This window comes from Cornus florida, unplaced genomic scaffold (genome assembly GCF_030987335.1).
Source record: "Cornus florida cultivar Cherokee Brave unplaced genomic scaffold, ASM3098733v1 CherokeeBrave_3.0.0_Hap2_Chr03, whole genome shotgun sequence".
NCBI lineage: Eukaryota > Viridiplantae > Streptophyta > Magnoliopsida > Cornales > Cornaceae > Cornus > Cornus florida.
This window is the reverse complement of record NW_026775573.1, coordinates 45,976,394-45,998,486: the sequence shown is the minus strand read 5'-3', so window position 1 is coordinate 45,998,486 and position 22,093 is coordinate 45,976,394. Positions and strand designations below refer to the sequence as shown.

General features: G+C 34.9%; 1 protein-coding gene across 1 annotated transcript; it reads left to right on the top strand.

Moving 5' to 3' along the window:
• Window positions 1–7,758: 7,758 nt before the first annotated feature.
• On the top strand, window positions 7,759–10,051 carry LOC132300412 (uncharacterized). Its single transcript, XM_059797458.1, has one exon. It carries the CDS (start codon window positions 7,869–7,871, stop codon window positions 9,702–9,704), a length of 1,836 nt encoding a protein of 611 aa, XP_059653441.1. The 5' UTR covers window positions 7,759–7,868; the 3' UTR covers window positions 9,705–10,051.
• The last annotated feature ends 12,042 nt before the right edge of the window (window positions 10,052–22,093 follow it).

Below are 22,093 nucleotides of genomic sequence, written 5' to 3'. Positions count from 1 at the left end.
CACCTCACTTTGGATATAATTTCTCATTCACCCAGAAACGGATTTGAGAAAGTAAATATACCACGTTCATCTCCTTGTAGAGAGGAACGCACTCATCTATAGATCCGCAAAAAATTCTTAGCGGAATTTATTTCAATTTTCATCCAAAGTTTATGTTTTTAATGCCCCTGTTTCCAACAATCCCCCACATGAATGGAAATTTGTGCAAATTACAAATAAAGAAGATACAGACATTAGAGAGAGTACTATTGGAAAGTAACTGCATCGGGATAAGTAGCTTTTGGCCTTGAACCTTCCCTAGTGTATTACTATCGGATTTACTGGCTAACCAGTGAACATGATATCTTGAACTATTCAGCCGTTGATGTAAATCAAGACAATAGCAAACACACAGTTCTTTCCCACACAAAGTCGGTTCTCACAGTTGTGTTCATATGGCCCTGAACAACTCCTGGTATTTCATGAGTGCTCTAGAAAACTTAGCCTTAGAAGTTCTCATAGAAGCGGCCCCACTTCACACTCATATAGGTGACTTCTTATTAAGAGTATCCTACAATACCCCACTTGAATTTTTGAGGTATAAGTGTTATTAAAAACATAGCTTATCCTACTCATCGCTATAAGTAGCACTGTCTCATCATAGAAATGGGTAGAAGATTAATTCTTCCCAGTGCTTCTGGTGAGCCATTCAGAATTTCTGTTGTCCCTTTGAACCTAGATCTTGGGATCTCCAGTCAACTAGGTTGGGTTTCCATTAAGATGACTCGTTAGCTTTCGGCTTTAATCCCATTCCCCTCGATGAACTATACACTTGCTTTCTTGTCAAACCTTTTGTAAACAGATCCGCTAAATTATCTTTTGACCTAATATAATCTATTGAGATTATCCCATTTGAGAGCAATTGTCTGACAGTATTATGTCGTCGACTTATATGTCGAGACTTACCGTTATAAATATTATTTTGTGCATTTCTAATTGTTGATTGACTTTCGTAATGTATACATATAGCGGGCATAGGTTTAGGCCAATTTGGAATATCTTCTAAGAAATTACGAAGTCACTCAGCTTCTTCACCAACTTTATCCAAAGCAATAAATTCAGATTCTATAGTGGATCTGGCAATACAAGTTTGTTTTGAAGAATCCAAAATATGGTACCTCCTCCAGTAGTAAAGACATAGCCACTTATGGATTTAGAATCCTTCGTATCTGATATCCAATTAGTATCACTGTATCCTTCAAGTACTGCTGGATATCTAGAATAATGTAATCCATAACTTATGGTATATCTTAAATACCTTAGAACCCTGATTATTGCAGTCCAATGGTTCTTTCTTGGATTACTTGTATATCTACTCAATTTATTAACTGAGTATGCTATGTCTGGTTGTATGCAATTCATCAAATACATTAATATTCCTATAATGCAAGTATACTTAAGTTGTGATATGCTATGACTAGTATTTTTCGATAAATGAAGATTTACATCAACAGGAGTCTTTACAAGACTACTATCTTCCTTATTAAACTTTTCTAATATTTTCTCAATATAGTGAGATTGAGATAAAACTAGACCATCTGATGTTCTAGAAATCTTGATTCCTAGTATGACATCAACTATGCTTAAATCTTTCATATCGAAATTTTTGGTCAACATCTTTTTAGTAGTTTTGATTATAACATCATTACTACCCATTATTAGTATATCATTCACATATAGGCACACAATGACATATCCATTTTGAGTGTTTTTTCACATAAACACATTTATCACACTCATTAATTTTAAAACCATTTGACAACATCACTTTGTCAAATTTTTCATGCCATTATTTAGGTGCTTGTTTAAATCCATATAAGGATTTTATAAGCTTGCAAACCTTCTTTTCTTTTCCTGGAACTATAAAACCTTCAGGTTGTTCCATATAGATTTCCTCTTCTAATTCACCATTCAAGAAGGCAGTCTTAACATCCATTTGATGTATCTCTAAATTTTGCAATGCTGCAATAGCTAGTAACAATCTAATGGATGTTATTCTTGTGACTGGTGAGTATGTATCAAAATAATCCAAGCCTTCCTTTTACCTGTATCCCTTAGCAACAAGTCGGGCTTTATATTTATCAATTAAACCATCAGACTTCATCTTCCTCTTGAAAATCCACTTATACCCTAAAGGTTTATTACCAGGAGGAAGATCCACTAGCTCCCAAGTATGATTTTACATGATGGATTCAATTTCACTATTTATGGCTTCTTTTCATAAAGGAGCTTCAGGAGAAGACATAACTTCCGTATAGTTTTGTGGCTCATTCTCCAATATATATGTCAGAAAATCAGGATTAAATGACTCAGACATTCTAATTCTTTTGCTACGTCTAGGTTCTTCCTTATTTTCATCATCTATAGATTCTTGGTCTATATTCTCTTGTATATTGCTATTAGTAATATTATGATTTCTTTTTAAGAGGATTTTTACAAGGAAATATATCCTTAAAGAAACAAGCATTCCTTGACTCAATAATTGTATTGACATGGATGTCAGGAATGTCTGATTTATGCACAAGGAAGCGATATGCACTACTATTTTGTGTATAGCCTATAAAAATACCATCAAAGGTTTTTGGTCCTATCTTAACTTTCTTAGGAGTAAGAACCGCAACCTTAGCTAAACACCCCCACACTTTTAAGAATTTATAGGAAGGTTTTTGACCTTTCCATAATTCATAAGGTGTCACATTTGTTTTCTTTTGAGGTATTTTGTTGAGAACATAATTAGCAGAGAGTAAAGCTTCCCCCCCACAAATTCTGGGTTAAACCAGAACTTATCAACATAGCATTCATCATTTCTTTTAAGGTACGATTTTTGCGTTCAGCAACATCGTTCTGTTGAGGTGAATAAGGAACAGTAGTTTGGTGAATAATACCATGTTATGAGCAAATGTCAGCAAATGGTGCTTTGTATTCACCACCTCTATCACTTCTAAACACCTTTATCTTTTTACCAAGTTGATTCTCAACCTCATTCTTGTAATGTTTAAACATTTCCAAGGCTTCATCTTTATTTCTTAACAAGTATACATAACGCTATCTTGTGCAATCATCAATAAAACTAATGAAATACTTTTTCCCACCTCTAGTTGGCACAGATTTAAAGTCACAAATATCACTGTGAATTAATGCTAGAGGTTCAGTACTTCGCTATATAGAGTGAAAGGAGGTTCTAGTCAATTTGCTTCTACACATGTTTGACATTTTTTATTTAAATCAATATTAAATTTAGGTATAGAATCCATGTTAATTAATCTACGAATCGTATCATAATTAACATGTCCTAATCTACCATGCCACACATCAGATGATTCAATCATATAAGCAGAAAAAGTATTAACTTTATTATTATTATTAATAGATTTGGGTATAACAGTCATTACATTGAACTTAAGTAGTCTATTACTTAGATACCCTTTGCCCACATACACCCCATTCTTAGTCAGCACAAACTTGTCAGATACAAAGACCAGCTTGAACCCATTCTTACTTAGAAGTGACCCAGAGACCAAGTTCTTCCCGATGTCTGGTACATGCAGCACATTATTAAGAGTGAGCTCTTTCCCTGAGGTCATTAGTAGCTTGATCTTTCCTTGTCCTTTAACCTTTGGAGTAGAAAAGTTCCCCATGTAGAGTTGTTCTTCATTATCTATAACTTCATAGGTAGTGAACATCTTCTTTTTAGAGCAAACATGACGAGTAGCTCCTGTGTCCACCCACCATTCTCTATTGTTGCTCACCAGGTTGATTTCAGAAACCACAGCTGAAAGATTTAGCTCGGCACATCAGCTGTCAACTTGTCTTCCTTAGCAATGTGCACCTCAGTGGTTTTTTTCTTGGGGTTGCGTTGTGCTTTGCGGCTACGACAGTCTTTAGCTCGGTGTCCTAGCTTACCGCATATGAAGCACTTCCCAGTGAACCTCTTATAGTTTCCTTGGCTGGGACCTTCGCCAGAGTACTTCCTTTTCTTATTCTTCTGTCCAGCTTCCACTATATTTGCTTTTGACACCATTAAAGAATTCCCGGCTTTCTTTTTAGATGTGCGGTTATCTTCTTCAATTCTTAGGCTGACAATCAGGTATTCAAGCCCCATTTCCTTGCGCTTATGCTTCAAGTAATTTTTAAAATCTTTCCAAGTAGGTGGCAGCTTTTCAATGATTGAAGCTACTTCAAAGGATTCACTCAATGTCATCTTCTCAGCATGTATCTCATGTAGGATCAGCTGGAGCTCCTACACTTGGCTCATGATTGTCTTGGAGTCTAGTATTTTGAAGTCCAGAAATCGTCTGATCACGAACTTCTTCAAGCCAGCATCCTCTGTTTTATACTTTTTGTCTAGTGACTCCTAGAGCTCTTTAGCAGTATTTATTGGACTATACACATTGTACAAAGTGTTGTCCAATCCATTGAGGATGTAGTTCTTGCATAGGAAGTCTCCATCCTTCCATGTATCAACAGCTCCTAGCTTGGTAATGTCAGTCTCACCCTCATCTAGCACTGGGGTAGTTTCAGTTAGATACTTGCTTAGATTCAGAGTTGTAAGGTAGAACATCATTTTCTGTTGCCACCTTTTAAACTCCGCCCCATTGAATTTTTCGGGCCTCTCCCTATGACTGATGGGAACATTAGGCATCATAGTACTTGTACTTGTCATTTGTCTGATATGTATTAAATATACAGACCACAGTCAAATTTACAGAAATAAAATAATAACAATATTTAAATAATTAAACTATAGTATAATCAGAATCTGTCTTAAGATTGTAGTCCAAAATATGGTTTAATTATACTATATACTATAGTATTATTTATTTAAATATTATTTGAAAATATAATGTATATATGTAATTATTATTATAAAATAATAATCTATAATTATATAATTTATTATAATACAAAGTTTAATATAATCAAATAAAAATATAAAATAAAGGAATCTGATTAAAAGTCAAGGCTAGAATTTGATTCTATGTCCTTAAGACAGATTCGCCCCGTTATGGTGCTCACGGACTCAGTGGCGTCTATCTCCCAAGATACAATGAGTTGTCTTCCTTCGGTAGGAGCACTGCAAACCAAACGAATAGGCGAACCGGCTCGGTGTAGTATTCTCTGACTCGAACTCGGACTCGGAGTGACTGACTAAGGTCCAAACCCAAATATTAAGGGTCGAACCCACAGAGTAAAGAGAGAATGAGGAAAAAGAAAATTCTCTGAATTCAGAGAAGAGAAGAATTCTCTGAATTTTGGTGTGATTTGCAAATGATCCAAAGGGGGGTATTTATAGGTTGCAAAGTGCCTTTTCAGGTGGGTGCAATCATGGGTTATGGTGGTTCGGAAAAAGGTGCAACCCTTTGTAAAAAACTAAAAAGTGGTTTTTTAATTTAAATTCAAAAAACCAACCACCCAAAAAACCAACCATTTGTGAAACCATTTAAATAAGTCCAGCCCAAAAACAGGCACAATCCAAAATTCCATTTAGTAAAAAGAATAACCAGACTTTACAATTAGGCCTAAGCCCAAGCCCAAATTCAAGCCCAAGCTTAACTTATTTAAACTTCAATTGATTTCAACATTTTTTTCATTTAGGCTTATCAAACACCTCACTTTGGATCTAATTTCTCATTCATCCGGAAACGGATTTGAGAAAGTAAATATACTACGTTCATCTCCTTGCGGAGAGGAACGCGCTCGTTTATAGATCCGCAAAAAATTATTAGTGAAATTTATTTCAATTTTCATCCAAAGTTTATATTTTTAATACCTCCGTTTCTAATAGTTAATTCTCTCTCTATGTTTGTGTTGTGTTACTCCTTGGCCTGGAAAATTGCTGTTCTCGTGCCATCTTTTGAAACTTCAAAAGTAATCATCTTGTTAATTTTGAAATAAATTCAAATTTTAATTAGAATTTGGGAAAGACACAACTGATTTTATAAAGTGAACAAATTTATTTTGAAGCATCTCAAAATAAAAGATAGAATCTCTCTCTATTTCTCTCCATCTTAAACATCAATGCTTAAGAAAGGTCCATTATGCTTCTCTTTTCTTTTTGTATTAATTTTTGTTAGACTATTTTAAGAGCAACCCCAATGCAAGGCACTCTTTCCATTCTACACTTTATGTAAAGTGTACAACCACAACAGCAATTGATTGCACACTTATTTTAGAGATTCCAAATTCTTGTTGTGCACTCATTTTTTCATTATACACTTTATTATATTATTATTTTACACATAAAATAATTATTTTATATATCATCACACAATATCACTTTTTCATTTTAAATCATTATCCCACACAATGGCCCACTGCGCCAGCCGCTACTGTCCACTGCCAAGCGCTACTTCATTCTTCATCTGTGGAGTGTGTAATATGAGATGGGCCCCAATTGTGTGTAATGTGCATAGCAGAGCCTTTCATTATACACAAGTTCAGATATTGTACACTATTACTATGCGCTGGATTGCTCTAAGTACTAAAATAAATGGCACTATGAAAATAATTATATATTATACAAAAATCTGTTTAATTGACAGTTTTTGATAATTATTTTTAAAAATTTAATTTAAAAAAGATATATATTTTTAAATGTTTTTTGTAATTAACTCAAAAAAGTTTTATATTTTCTGTTAAAAATTATTTTCTTAATTACAAATCAAACAAAGATTCCTCAAATTGAGACCAACGCATGCTTCGGGCCCTCTTTTCTAAAGACTCATATTTTATTTTGGTAGTAATATCTTGACTGGTACGTGGTCAGTGGTCACTGCCAGTCAATTCTTTTGACTGGCAGAATAATAAAAAATAGAAAAATTGAAAAAGAAAATGAAAAGGAAAGAGATCTATATATCCTTACAAGTGAGCTTCGCCAACGCATACCCCACGAATTCTCTACATGGCCTTCCTAAGTGATCCGATCCTCTCTGTTACATAACCATGCCTTAAAATGACATCACTTTGATGGATATGCAACATATAGAACACCCATTACATCCATAATATAACACAAACTAATTATTTTTTTTTATGATTTTAAGATATGTAATTATTTTTTAAAAATCGGACAGGAAATACTATCCAGCTTCATGTCACTGTTTAAGAATAGATTTTGACAACATTATTTGACTGACTTCTTGACTTTGAAAAATTACTAAAATTTTAAGTTTTATACATCCACGAGTCTACTTTCTAAAAACAAAATTCTTGGAATTTTTGCGGCTCCCTACATTTTTCAATTGGAAGAAGTTTGTGAGAATGATTTATTTTCAGCTCATTCTAGATAAGATGAAAATTGATTTCGATGAAAAATATTCGGCTTCTGAGATTGCAGTCATGTTACTCTATAAAGAATTTTTGTTTGCTCCATTTCAATTAGTAAATGAATTTTCGACAAGACAGATTTCTTTCCAACAAGGGACAGCATTGGTGGCTTTGCTTTTATTACTCAAGGCTATGATTACTTGGTTCATTTTGGAGAACATATGAATGATTGGATTTGAATATGATTAGCTTCATTGAAGTTGTTTCACACCTGTACCGCAAGGATTGTTACTTGAAGGATTTGTACCGTTCGTGGATTGAGAAAATGGGCCGAGACAATGACTTATGCAGTGACCTTCATCGATGACCATGTGCGTGTAAGAAAGGTAAGTTCACTTTAGTGGTTGGATTAGTACAATTTGAGTCACTTTCCTTCCAATTTGCGTGTAAGAAAGGTATGATCACTTAAGCACAGTAAACTGCGAAGTTCTAATAGATGATGAATTAGTGGTGGTAAGATGAGACCCTGTCCCCAATAACTATACTCCTCCACAAGCCCACAAATGCATAGATACATTCATACATATATAAAATATATATTCGGAGCATCTTCTATCTCTTGCCTGTTCTTTTCAATTTCAATAGGCATTATGCGCAGAGCCAGTGGCAGTGGTGGTGCGGGAAATGGCTGTGACATCTTTGGTTTGATTGTACATGTTGTTCGAGGTCCATGGCTATCCCTTTTTGCCTCCTTTCTAGTCATGGCTGGAGCCGGCGGAACTTATCTTTTCGGAATCTACTCCAAAGAGATAAAAGTCTCTCTTCAATATGATCAAACCACCCTCAACCTCCTCGGCTTTTCCAAAGATCTTGGCGCGTATGTTGGAGTCCTCTCCGGCCTAATCGCGGAGGTAACCCCAACATGGTTTGTGCTACTAATCGGCGCAGCCATGAATTTCGGTGGCTTCTTCATGGTATGGCTGGCAGTCACCGCGAGAATCGCCAAGCCGAAAGTCTGGCAGATGTGCATGTACATGTGCATTGGAGCCAATTCTCAGAACTTCGCAAATACAGGAGCTCTTGTCACTTCTGTCAAGAACTTCCCGGAGAATCGCGGTGTCTTGGTCGGTCTCTTGAAGGGTTTCACTGGACTAAGTGGAGCTATTATGACCCAACTCTACTTAGCCATCTATGGATCAAATGACTCAAAATCTATCATCCTTCTTGTTGCGTGGCTTCCGGCTGCAATCTCTGTGGTTTTCGTCTATACAATTCGGACTATGAAGGTAGTCAAGCAACCAAATGAGCTCAGAGTCTTTTATCATTTCCTATATGCATCCATTTTCCTAGCTTTGTTTTTAATGATTATGACCATAATACAAAAAGAAGTAGCATTTTCGCCAGCAGCTTATGCTGGAAGTGCCACTGTGGTTTGTCTCTTGCTCTTCGTCCCTCTTTTGATTTCCATAAGGGAAGAGTTAGTCCTCTGGAATCAAAAGAAACAACACACTATTAATCCTACCATGATAGAAACAAAACCAGCATCACCACGAAAGCTGCCAGATCAAGAGAAGCCATGGCGAGTATCTAATTTCTTCACGGACATTTTCAACAAACCGGAAAGAGGAGAAGATTACACAATCTTGCAGGCACTTATTAGCATGGACATGCTGATTCTATTCATTGCAACAGTTTGTGGACTCGGGGCAAGCTTAACTGCAGTCGACAACTTGGGTCAGATTGGGGAATCACTGGGATATCCAGCTAAAACCATTAAGTCCTTTGTGTCACTCTTAAGCATATGGAATTTCTTTGGGAGGATATCGGTTGGCTTTGTCTCGGAAATTTTACTCGTTAGGTACAAATTCCCCAGGCCCCTTATGACCACACTGGTCCTTTTCTTGTCCTGCATCGGCCACCTTCTCGTCGCCATTCCATTCCCGGGTTCAGTATATGTGGCCTCGGTGATCATTGGATTCTCATTAGGGGCACAATTTCCGCTACTTAATATCATAATTTCTGAGCTGTTTGGCCTAAAACATTACGCGACATTGTTCAATTGCGGCCAATTGGCTAGTCCCCTTGGCTCATATGTACTGAATGTGAAGGTCACAGGACTTCTTTATGATCGTGAGGCGTTGAAAGAGCTTGCAAGGAAGGGAATGCAGAGATCATCCGCGGCGAAGGAATTGACTTGCATTGGTACCCATTGTTATGGACTGTCTTTTATAATATTGGCAGCTGTTACGTGCTTTGGAGCTCTTGCTTCGCTTGTTTTAGTGGCGAGAACTCGCGAATTCTACAGAGGGGATATATATAAGAAGTTCAGGGAGGAAGCAGAGACAGCTGAGATGGAGACGACGAGGGAGTCGAAGAAAATTGTAAATGCTCAAAATTAAGTGAGTGGAAAATTTGCCTCGATGGGTGTGTGAGTTATGTTTGTTGTCAATGATAAAAAAAGAAAAGAAATTAGTCTAGATAATGAAGGATGAAACAGGGCTTGCGCGGTGACATCTTTTATTAGCATTTTGGATTCCTTTTCGTTGCTTTTGAAAATTAGAATTGCTTTCAATCTTGTTATCAAAAGCAAGAAAAACATCTCAAAATGCTAAAAATGGGACTTGTTCGGCATTTGAAGTTTTATTGGAGCCTGTGTTCAGAACTGTTCTTACAAATACATTGCAACATTGTGGATTGATTTTCTATTCTTTCAAATCAAAGGCCATCTATGGTCATTGTCTGTATATTGAAAGGGTAATGTTCGAATAACTGGTCAGTGTTTTTTGTGCGAATCTAATGTGTAGTGTCGAACTAGAACTCTTGTCAACATTTTGGAGTTTTATCATTTTCCATGTTCAAAACATAGTATTGCTATTCAGTTTAGAAGAAAATTGCAGTCAAAAGTTGTTTCCAAGGATTTCTCTGTAGAGAAAAGGATAAAAGTTAGGTGGGTTGGCATGTGTTTGGGTTTGTCAATATTTTTATGTCATGGGCCTCATGGCATGTGTTTGTGTTTGGCGTGCAGCTTTTCATGGGAAGGCGTGCACCTTTTACTTCGGTCACTTTCTGGGACACTAGAATCCAAGATGCCAGAGCAGTGCGGTTGTACATATAATTGAATCCGCAACAACTTGGTTTTTTGTCTTTATAAACATCACATGATTGACATTAAAATCCATCATAACATTTTAAGAATTAATGGTACTAATATAACTCTAAATGTGGAGAAAGGTCTTGTGGCTCGGTGATATTTTTTTTACAATATTGATTGTTCAAGTATTCAAAGAAATAAATTGAGTGTGTGGGTGTGGTGTGTATTAGTTTATTGCGAATGAAAAAAAAAACAAAAAAACTCTCTAAATATGCGTGTGGATGCATGCTTATTTCATGTTGTATTTGTCCACCCAGTTTCCACAAATTTATTGCTAGTCTTTTGTGTGAATGAACTCCGATAAATAAAGCAATAACAGTAAAAGCAAGTACGGAGTATGTTGCATTCCTTTTATATTTCTCTCTATTTTAACAATAAGGGTTAACTACACAAATAACTCTATTGTACGTTTACAGTGCATGTTGCACCTCTCACATACAAGAAAACACCTCTAAATTATGACATTTGTGCATATAGGTCGTACTTGCACATTTATAATACAATTGGACTAAAATGCCATTAGCAGCACATTTTATAATACATATAAAAAATTAATATTTTGTGAAATTACTAAAAAGGGTAGTTAAAAAAAAAAAAAAACCATCTTCCCTCCTCTTTCTTCTTCTTACTTGGCGACAAGCTCCAACGGCCATTATTTCTGATGACAAGTTGCAACGGCAATGATCCCTTTGATCTCCAACGACTTCAAGCAAAACTGGGTTGCTACACTCGGACTACACTGTCATTCCCGACGCGATGTCACCCAAGACGCGTGACAGCTCTTTCTGTCCTCTCCCACTAACACAGACAATAAGAAAACCCAATACAAACAAGAACCCGAAAAAGCCATCAACCAGTACAAGCAAGAACTCAAGTTTGGCCAAGTTGCTCCGGCGTCGTCTTCGACCCACCTCTACGAAACCTCGTCCGGTTTCTTGAGCTTCAGCTTCACGATCGACATGAAACTCCGGGGACGGCGAATCCTTCTTTCTCAAGTTTCGAACATAAGCTTTCATTTTTTCCAGTTGTTACAAATAAGAGAAAGAGAGAGAAATTGTATATTCTATTGATGTAATGTTAATGATGTGAGTCGTACGCAGCGAAAAATACTTAGAAAGTTTTGTTTGTTTTAAAACAGATCTATGTCGTAACTACCTTTACTTATTTTAGCAATTAAACAGTTAATCACATGGAGATAAAATAAAGCAAAGTATAGAGTTAGAGATGACACCAGGATTTTAACGAGGAAAGCCCATTTAATAAAATACGTCAAAAGTTAAAGGAAAAACCTCGTGGACTTGTGCAGTCCAAAGTAAATCAATCCACTATGCTTGAAACAAAGTATACTGAACTTTGACTCCGGCTCACACCCTATCGTTCTATACCACACTAACCGCTGACGATCCTCTGGCTTTACGACTCCCCGTCCAATAGCAACTTGACCTTAGGCTTACACTTAATATTTGTAGAAGAGTATCAGGTAGATTAGACAGCACTCCACGAATGCTCCAACCCTTTCAAAGTGTGATTGCGTTTACTTCTGTTCTTCAACTGTCTGAATGATGTAGAAGAAGATCTGCTTCGTCTGATCAATGTTGATACGACTGTATGATCACGATCAGGATTCGAACTCCATAACTCTAACCTAACTAGGTGAATATGTGTATGTTCTAGGAAGACACCAGAAAAATTAACTTTGATTTTTTGAGAGAAATAAACTTCCTAAGGCTTCGTATGATGTATGAATAATGATTTAAAGCCGTGAATAAAACTTGTATATGACATGGTTTATATAGAGGTTTGCAAAGTCCTATTCTTTTATAAAATAAAGGAAAATTCGTGCATAGTACTTAGAAAGAAATTAGGATAAAAAAGGAAACCAGCAGAACAATGAAACTTAAAACCTTGTGCATCCAGGACTTGTGGAACCGGTTCCCAAAGGACAGTGAGTTTTGCTTTGAAGAATAGCTTTTGGAACTGGTTCCCAAATTTAGAACTGGTTCCCACTTGACAGAATCCACCCTGAATGTGGATTTTTTGTATTTTTGGAACTCTGTTAATATACCATGTATATCATTGTGTCCTAAGTGGGAAACGATGTTCTAATGCGTTATTCTTTCCTTTTAATGATCAACAGTATGTTCCTCTTCTGAGCAAACGTCCAATTCCGCAGTGGATGTCAAACTTGATATGGTAACTGTAATTATAACTCGACTAGGACTTGTTTTGTTACCGAAATATGCCAATATACAAAAATATATCTCACAATCTCCCCCTTTGGCAATTTTGTGACAAAACCCTAAAAACAATTTATAATCTACTTGAAGCAGAAAAATAAATTACAATTGTTCTATGAAAACGCGGAATTTGTCTATCTTTGTTCTCTTTTGCTCTTGGACAAAATTGTACCTGAATTCCTGCATATGGATCAAGCAAAACTACTAGTGAAAGCTTAATAAAACAAGTTAAAAACTCCCTTTGAATTAATTATCCAAAATTTTTTTTTAGATTTTCTCCCTCTTAATGTAACCAACCATGTTATATGAGTATCGTAATAAAGAGAAAATAGAATGATAGAAATACCAATATCTAAAGTAATTCCAATTTAATTCAATGCAAGATCATCGGTTATGTAACGACCCAATCATTTACCTCCCTTTCCTTTTTCCTAAAATTTTACAAATGAATTTTTTTGGTTTAATTTTCTTTTCTGAGCTTTGTTTCGTGTCGCTTAGTATCATCTCGAGTGCTCAGAATTGGTTTATGAGACTCTTTCATGTGAATTGACAACTTCCTTTCAAGACCTAGTCATTTTCGCATTTTCACTTTTCGGACATTATGCGCCTTTCGTCCTTTTCCCTGTTTCGTCTTTCTCCCGTTTGTCACTTGTTTGGCAAAACCTCACTTTTCGTGCTCGGAGTTAGTTTTTGACTTCACGTACCTTCATCTTCAGTGGTTTCCTCGAAATACGTATCTTTACTTTTGTCAGAGAGTACTCTGGCTGCTCCTGGTGTCCACAGGGGCATAGATGCACAATTCTTTAGAATCTTTTTCATTTCTTGGGGTGTTTTTTATAAATATCTTTTGAAGATATTTTATTTCAGGGGTATCTAAGAAAATATCTTTTGGAAGATATTTTCATTCTGGGGCAGTTTCGTAGTTAACCTTTTTTGTAGGGGCCATTGTGCAATTAACGAAAGTTATTGCAAGATATCTCGTTTGGAGCCTGGATCCTCGTACATGATTCATTTTCACTTTTCATTGACCCGTAAATTCATAGAATTTTCTTCCGGTCGTTTTCCCCAGTTTTAGGGATTTATGGCCTTTGTTACCGCCGAACTTGTTTGGGGCATAACTTTCTGTTTGGGACTCCGTTTTAGACGTCATTTCTTTGGTTGTTCATATTTTCTCATTTTGAATCTTTTTCATTCACGGAGTTTTGCCATTTGAGCGTGTTTGCTCAAATTTCACTTTTCCGAACCCGGCGGAGCCCGTTTGGGGCACTTTTTGAGATTTCGTTAAAAGGGGGGTGAAATATTTCATTTTTCATCTTCCCCAATCACCTTGCATGACCAGAGCTCCCATTGCAGCCCAAGGGAGGCTGCCACCACCTCTCTCCTCTTTTGAACTTCATTCCTTTGTTAAAAAGTTGAAGTGCCTTTACGTTTGGTGTTCGTGTTGACTACGCGCACCATTACCCCTTATTAGAAATCATTTCTGACCAAATTTCAAGTTCGGGATTGAGGTCAAGTTTGGATTTTCATGGGGCTTCTTGGAGATTCATATAGATCGTGTTGTCCCCGACAAAACCTAGGAGTTTCGTCGGATTCGGAGCCGTTTCAATTCGGTGGGGATTTTGGATTTTCATCTCAAATTGAGGTAAGGGATGTTCTAGGTTTAATTCTTGTTATATAGCATGCTATTGATGCTTATACAACTTGTTTACATGCTTAAATATGAAATCTAGAGATTTTATTATTTATTTTTCTTGTATTGGATTTAATTTTCCCGGTTGCCCATAACTTGTTTTGAACATGTAGCATGGTATTATATTACTCCATAATATAGTCGTTGACATATATTAAATTTAGTATATTTGAACAAGAAATAAAGATTTTATTTAATATTTATCTTTAATGAAAGATTAATTCACATGGCTTTACCTAGCTTGAAATCAATGTGTGTTAGTATATTAACTTAGGCTTTAATTTACTCTTCAACATAGGTAAATTTGAGAGTAATTGGAGATGTTTTGAAGTTTAGAGAATATTTAATTAATTGATTAATTAATTTATTCCGAGTGTACTATTCCCTCCATTGAAATTCCGACTTGATATTCATGATGTGCATGCTATGTAGTTTCACATATATTAAATCTAGAATATTTGGTTAGATTTTGAAACCTTTCATTTATTATTTTTCTAGTATTAAAGTTTAATACTCATGGTCGTATCTTGCATGTAATTCACTTGTATCGTGCTTTTAAAACAAGTCTTGACATGTTGAATAACATACATTTAATTGAGGTCACTTGGATGACTTTTAAAATCTAGAGATTTTAATTAAATGAATTAATTAAAAGCCATTTAATGGTTCCATGAGCTAGATTAAGTTTCTAACTTTGTATTCATGATTTCCTTGACAAATTCCTTCACGCGTGTAAAATTGAGAATAATCGGATAAGTTTTGAAACTTATATTAAATTGCTTCCATTGTATGGGACTTAGCTCACATGGTGGTGTCTTGTATGTAATGAACTTGTAACTTGACATTAAACATGTCCATGACATGATCCTTGACTTGCCTTGTAACCTAGATAATTGAATCCCTTAAGTAGATTAAATTCTCTTGTATGCTTCTATCGAGTTAATCATGCCTTGTTATTGAATTCTTATTAAGTTTGTGAGTTTGACTTGGATTTCATGAACTTGTACCTTTTTATCAAGCATTGTGATCCCTTGTATCTTGGTTTCATTAATGTATTTAATGAATTTGCTCATTTGTCTTGGAATGGTTTACTTACATATGTGTTGCCTAGTAAGTACTTGAATCATGTATCTTATACTTGTGGTATATTTACTTTAATGAATCTCTTATGCTTTGTATCTTGGTTATAATGTATGTAGATGCAAACTATGAATTCTTAACATTTGACATGCCACTATAGTCGATGAACTTAGGGCATGACTTGTATGTTCTAAAATCCTAGTTGTGCATGGAATGTGGTTTAATGCATTACTTGTATTTTGATACAATCTTGACTTGCATAACTTGTTGATTTTGGGACTTGGGATATCAATCAAGAATTGTCATGGCTAGTACTTGGTTCTAGTACGGGGGATTGTCCTCCTACACTATAGTGCGCATTAGGGGAAAGGTACCCATGGGTTAGTAGCCCTAAAGTGATCTCAAGAGTATGGTTTTAATCTGGGCGATATCCGAGTTTCCACATTGGTTGATTTCACTCTTTAAATTTCAAGTTACTATTCCTTGAAGGTTTAAACTTATCGTGTTATGTGAAATGCTCCAATCTTGTTTCATTGCATAGATATTATGCCCCATTCGTGATTTCAAGTATACTCTTTGTCATGTTAATTGCATCGATAATGTAATTCTTGTTAACATATGTCCGAGCATACTTATTGTTATGTTATATGGAATGTTCCATCCTTGTATACTTGTATAGATATTATGCCTTGTTCTTGATTCCGAGTATAATCCTCATCGTGTTAATTGGTTTAATTTCAATCATGTAAATTTCATTGATAATGTGATCCTTATATTCCATTGTTTTCGTGTCGTGTTGTATTGATTGTCCCTAACCTTATTCAATTGCATAGATAATATGATTCATGGAAAATGGTAAACTTGTCATGTTGATCTGTATTCAAGTATCTTTCTTATTGTGTTATTTGGATTATCCCAAACTTGACTTGTTTCAAATGTGTATATGTATCATGATTCTTGTTGCTTATGCTTTATGATAGCTTAGGATGCGTCCTGAGTCTCACTTTAATATAGACGTTAGGTGGCATGAGCCCCTTTGACATGTTTCACCTTAAGGTGATAAAATTGTAAAATGCTAGGTCGATGCATACTCATCTCCTATGAGTAGCTTTATATTGCTCACCCCTACGTTACTGGGGCATATTTTAGGTAAGAAGACTTGGTTCGTGATGCTTAGCATTCTTTGGATGTCGTGTAGCTTTCAAGTTTCCATTTCATGTAAATGTTAGCATGAAATGTCATTTTGTAGACTTATATATAAAACTTATATTCTTTGATTCCATGTATGTAATGCGTACTTAAGTGCACTCCTTTCAATGTATTTAACATGTATGAGATGAGGCCGGAGGCCATTGACATGTATATTGAATTTTTTGTAATTTCTAACTTTTTGAAATATTAGGAAAATATTGAAAAACGCCAAGTCAATGTCTCACCATGGTTGCATTGAGTATGGGAATTCCGTTTTCATTCTTTCATAGGGTCTTATAAATCATGTTTGAAGTATGGCCAAGGGCCAAATGGTCATTTGACCCCATTTTGTATTTTTGGATTCTGAGTTTTCATTCCAAGTTCCATTTTTGCCTTTTTGCCCATTGGGGGGGTCAAATTTTGTATCGGTGGTATTTTTAAGTTGTGAACCATTGTAACATGTCCAAATAGGTAAATTACGTTTGCGTGCATATTCGTTTCTGGGCAAAACCTTATCGTTTGTGTTTTGAGCTTCCTATGGACTCATTTTGAAGTTTTGTTACATAATCTGATTTTAGGGCACTTTGGGGTTTTCCTTCAGGAAATAAATTCCGTTCTTGACATGGTTACTTAGAAAACGTGATTTTAGGGGGGGTTTCTTCTTCGTGTTTTTCCAGAAAAGTTGTCTTGGTACCGGAAATTCTGTGCAAAATTCGGTTTTTCTGCTATGCTATAGCAGCTTTTTTTCAACTTCTTGCCCTTTCCTGATCTAAGGGCATCTTGGGTACTTCATAGTGTTTCTTTTTCATTTTTGTCCATAACCCAGGTAAAAAACGTGATTTTAGTGGGGGTTTCTTCTTCGTGTTTTTACAAAAAAAGAAATCATCTTGATGCCGAAAACAACTCGCAGATCTGGAAAATCTGGTCGTTCCAGGTTTTTCAGGAAAAAGTTCTGATCTAAGGGGGAATTTCGGGTATTTCACTTGAAAAATAAAAACTTCTCTTTACATGGTCATGTAGAAAACATAATTTTAGGGGGGGTTTCTTCACACCTTTTTGCCAAATTGATCATTTCATTCTATCCATATGTCTATGTATGCTAGAATAGATGTTCATGTGTTTGTCTCTATTTCTTGTGTTATTATTGCATGTTTATGTATATTAATGCTATAGATCTAGAGATTGTCAAAACATTGTGCTTAAAAGAATGCTCTTGTGATTTTCTAGATGGTCCATGCTCATTTCTTGATGGATTGTGCCTCTCCCTTAGCTTAATTAGTTTAATTTCATGCCTTTAGCTTAATTGTAGTGTAGTGGTAGCATAGTTGCTCGATGGGAGGACAATCCATGCTTGTTGTTCAATGTTCCATACTTTTGAATGCAAGAAGCATATATTTCTAACCTTATGGAGTGTTTGGCTTATGAGCTTAATGAAAGGATTAATGACTTGCTAGATATATTGTGCTTTTTACATGTTATTTAGACAATATATACTTAATTGTTAGATATATTATGTTTTTTACATGTTGATTAGACAATGTATACTTAATTGATCACCTTTGCTAGTTGAATTAACGAAACACACACACACATCAATATTGCAACACACATTCCCCTCATTAGTCACTTGTTAAGGGTGTAGAAATGCATTGCTTGGTGGTGACCTCTAAACCCCAAGATCTCTCTCTCTCTCTCTTACTTACTCTTTATTGCATTCAATTGTTTAGTTTAATTTACTCTTTAGTTTAATTAACCAACCAACTATTTGTTTGATCATTCGACCTACTAACCTTAATTTTGATTCCTCAAGCTAGTACGACCCTCACAACTCTTGGGACGATCGATCCCTACTCACCCTAACTATATTTTTAGTGAAGGTAGTAGAGGCTTTTATAAATGTGAAACTTGGCCCTCGCCTTAATGCACACTCTTTAAGCTTGATGGTATAGGACGACGAGAACACCGACCATATCACAACGCGCGTGCGCGCGCGCACATACACATATATATTGTTTGTTATGAATTAAAAATAGAAAAAATATTTTAATTTGACAACCTCATTTATAGACTATCATATGTTCTTCTCTCCATTTTTTCTTTACATATCATTTATAGACATGTTAACGGAAAAAAAAAAAAAAAATTCTAAAATGCACTAAAAAAATTTAATTTTATATTAAGTAATTTGGCCCCCCAACTTTATATTTCTGGCTCCGCCCTTGCCCACCACCACATTCAATGATGGAGATTTTAGTTACTATGGAGGTTTAGTATGGGAAAGTTTACAATACGGGTGCCACGAGACCTTTCGGTCATTGGATCATCTATTTGGTGAGCCCCACCATCACATTCAATGACGGAGAGCTTCGAAGGTACAATACCCCCAGGGTATTGTAAAATTTTGCATCTAGGACACCACCTTTTGTAAAGAATTATCTTTATCAACTCATCTTGGAACAGATACATCTTTTTTTTTTTTTTTTTTTTTTTTTTTTTTTTTTTTTTTTTTTGTCATTGCACACATTCATCATGTCACACTCCAAATTCTTAACACAAGAACCTTTTGTTCTGTATATAAAATTTAGAGTACAACTTATAAAAAAAATCTCAATAATCATCCACCATAAATAATAAATTGAGGTAAAACTCCATCTAACAGTTTATTATATATATACTTCCGAGATAATAATAACATCATCTAAATTAATCAAAGTTCACTAACCAACTAATACGGTTCCATAAAAATAACATAATCCTTATTACAATGATCATAATAGGGAAAATCTAAGCTAAAACAAATCAATGCGCAACAAGATAATTCCATCATTGTCATATGATCCCATCGCGTTCATACTCAACGTGTACCTGAAATGTTATAATGGGGTGAGCTCACAAGCTCAGTAAGAAATGTTAAACACAATCATCGTTCAGCAAGCTCACCTTACATTGTATTTTCATATATATAAGCAACTCAAATAAATGCATTAATCAAATATGCATATCCAAGTTAATTATAAACATAATAAATAACCATCATTTACTTTTAATAAATCCACATATCTTACATGAGCCTCCGGCTCCCATCCAATAAAATGGGTGAATTGTATAGTCCTGAACTACTAAAAACACACGTGTGGCTGGGTTGTATGTTTACTTCTCAGATGATCCCGGATCACGTCCACACCATAAGGGCATATTAAGCCCATGGCCATAATAAAAGAGTAATGCACTCCCAAATAGGCATGTCCCTTACCATACTCAAAAAGTCATAATAGGGTCAATCTCGACTACCCCTCCGACTAATTCAAATACATCGAATATATACCACTTATGCTGAATTATGAAAGACATTAATCATTAATAATTTAAAATAATAATTAATACACCAAAATACATTTCTAATTTAAAAATAGAACTTTAATAAGCCAAACAGTGAGAGTACAAAAATTCTAGACACTCCCTGACATTAGATATAGGTCTGCAAAATCTCAGCATCAAACTCTTAATACTTAATCTATACTCTCCATTTTAGTGCTGAAAATAATACTTTTTCAAGTTTTATTTCATTTAAACAATCTAGACATCATCTAAAAATCAGGATTGCATCACAACTGAGTTCAATATGATAAACAAGAGTAATCTGGAATTTTTTGTAATTTTGGAATATAATTACTATTTTTCCTAATTTATTTAATGCAAAATCACTTAAAAATCAACTAAGAATAATATTTAGTTTCGTATGGACACATAAGTGAACCGAAAAATAATAGATTTAGGAAGTAGACATATATAGTCAGAACCTAATTCAAAATTCATGTGGGGTAGGCTACACTCTCTCTCCCATTCAATTACCCTGCAATTTGGCTTACACACCCACTATATCACTAACATGCCAATATGATTTCCATGCCAAGAAACCAAAATTATGGAAGTCAATATAGTTCCATGTCACCTAAACCCAATCGCAGGCTACAAAGTCACAAGATTCATTCTTAAAATTATCTAGATAAGATATCTATATATATATATATATATATATATATATATATATATATATATATATATGTATGTATATGTATATTATCATTAGCATCTACATGGTACACCACATAGTTAATAGAGTCGATTCCAGTATATCTAAAATTCAATTTATAGATAAATATACATAGCACCTATCACAAAGAGATAAAATTTATAAAATCAATTTCCGTGATGAATATATGCAAGTTCATATGTAAACATAATATTATATTTATATTATATTATATTATATTATATTATATATATATATATATATATATATATATATATATATACAAACTGGATTCTTAATGAGCAAGTTACAAATATATACGAGAGTACAATGCAAGATTAACTTGCCTGAAATATCATTTCATCTTTCTCTCTAGACAATCGAACTATTGGAATATTGTTTCTCCTTCCTCTCAAGGCAATTCTTTGGTCACTGTCTTTTCTTCTAACGTCAAAATCTAACTCTTTATATATCACGCTTCTCCTTTCTTCTTTCTTTTTATTTTTATTTTTATTTTTATTTTTTTTTATTTTTTTTATTTACGAAATATCCTCCCTTATAATACTAAATTGGATACACTTATGAAATACCAAATGGTTGAGATACGTAAGGAGTCTTCTTTTAAATTTGAAATTAAATATTACAACATTATCTCTAATATCCCATTTAAAATCAACTTGGTATATACATATATATATATATAGAGAGAGAGAGAAATTGTAGTTATTACATCCTACCCTTCTAGAAAGAAATTTCGACCTCGAAATTTGAGTACCTTATTTGAAGAGTTGTGGTACTTTCCATAAGTTCAGACTCTAGCTTTAATGTAGCATCTTTCTCTTCCCGATGATTTCACCTCACCTTCACTAAAAGTATCTTCGTCCGTCTCAACCGTTTCACCATATGGTCCACTATGCGAACAAGTATCTCAACATAAGTAGTATTAGGGCGTAACTCAAGCGTTTTGTAGTTAATAGCCTAAGTCTCATCTTTCAAGCACCTCCTCAATATAAACACATGGATAACATCATGAACAATAGTTAAACCGTATGGTAGGGCCAATCTATAAGCTACATCCCCAATCCTATTTGTAATCTCAAAATATCCTATAAATCGAAGATCTAGCTTCCTTTTCTTCCGATAAAATCTCGTAACTCTCTTTATAGGCGAGACTTTCAATAACACAAAGTCTCCCACACTAAACTCCAAAGCTCATCGGCGTCAATCTGCATAACTTTTCTTTGGACTCTGAGTTGTACGAAGTTGATCTCAAATGATGGCTACCTTCTTTGTAGTCTCTCACAATAACTTTGGCCCCAATAGGCTACCATTACCAGCCTCAGCCTAATATATAGGTGAACAACAAGGTCTACCATATAGTGCCTTATACGGTACCATTATTACCA

Excerpts from the sequence above, each read along its gene's own strand:
- LOC132300412 (XM_059797458.1), top strand. The coding sequence starts at position 7,869 with ATGCATAGATACATTCATACATATATAAAATATATATTCGGAGCATCT.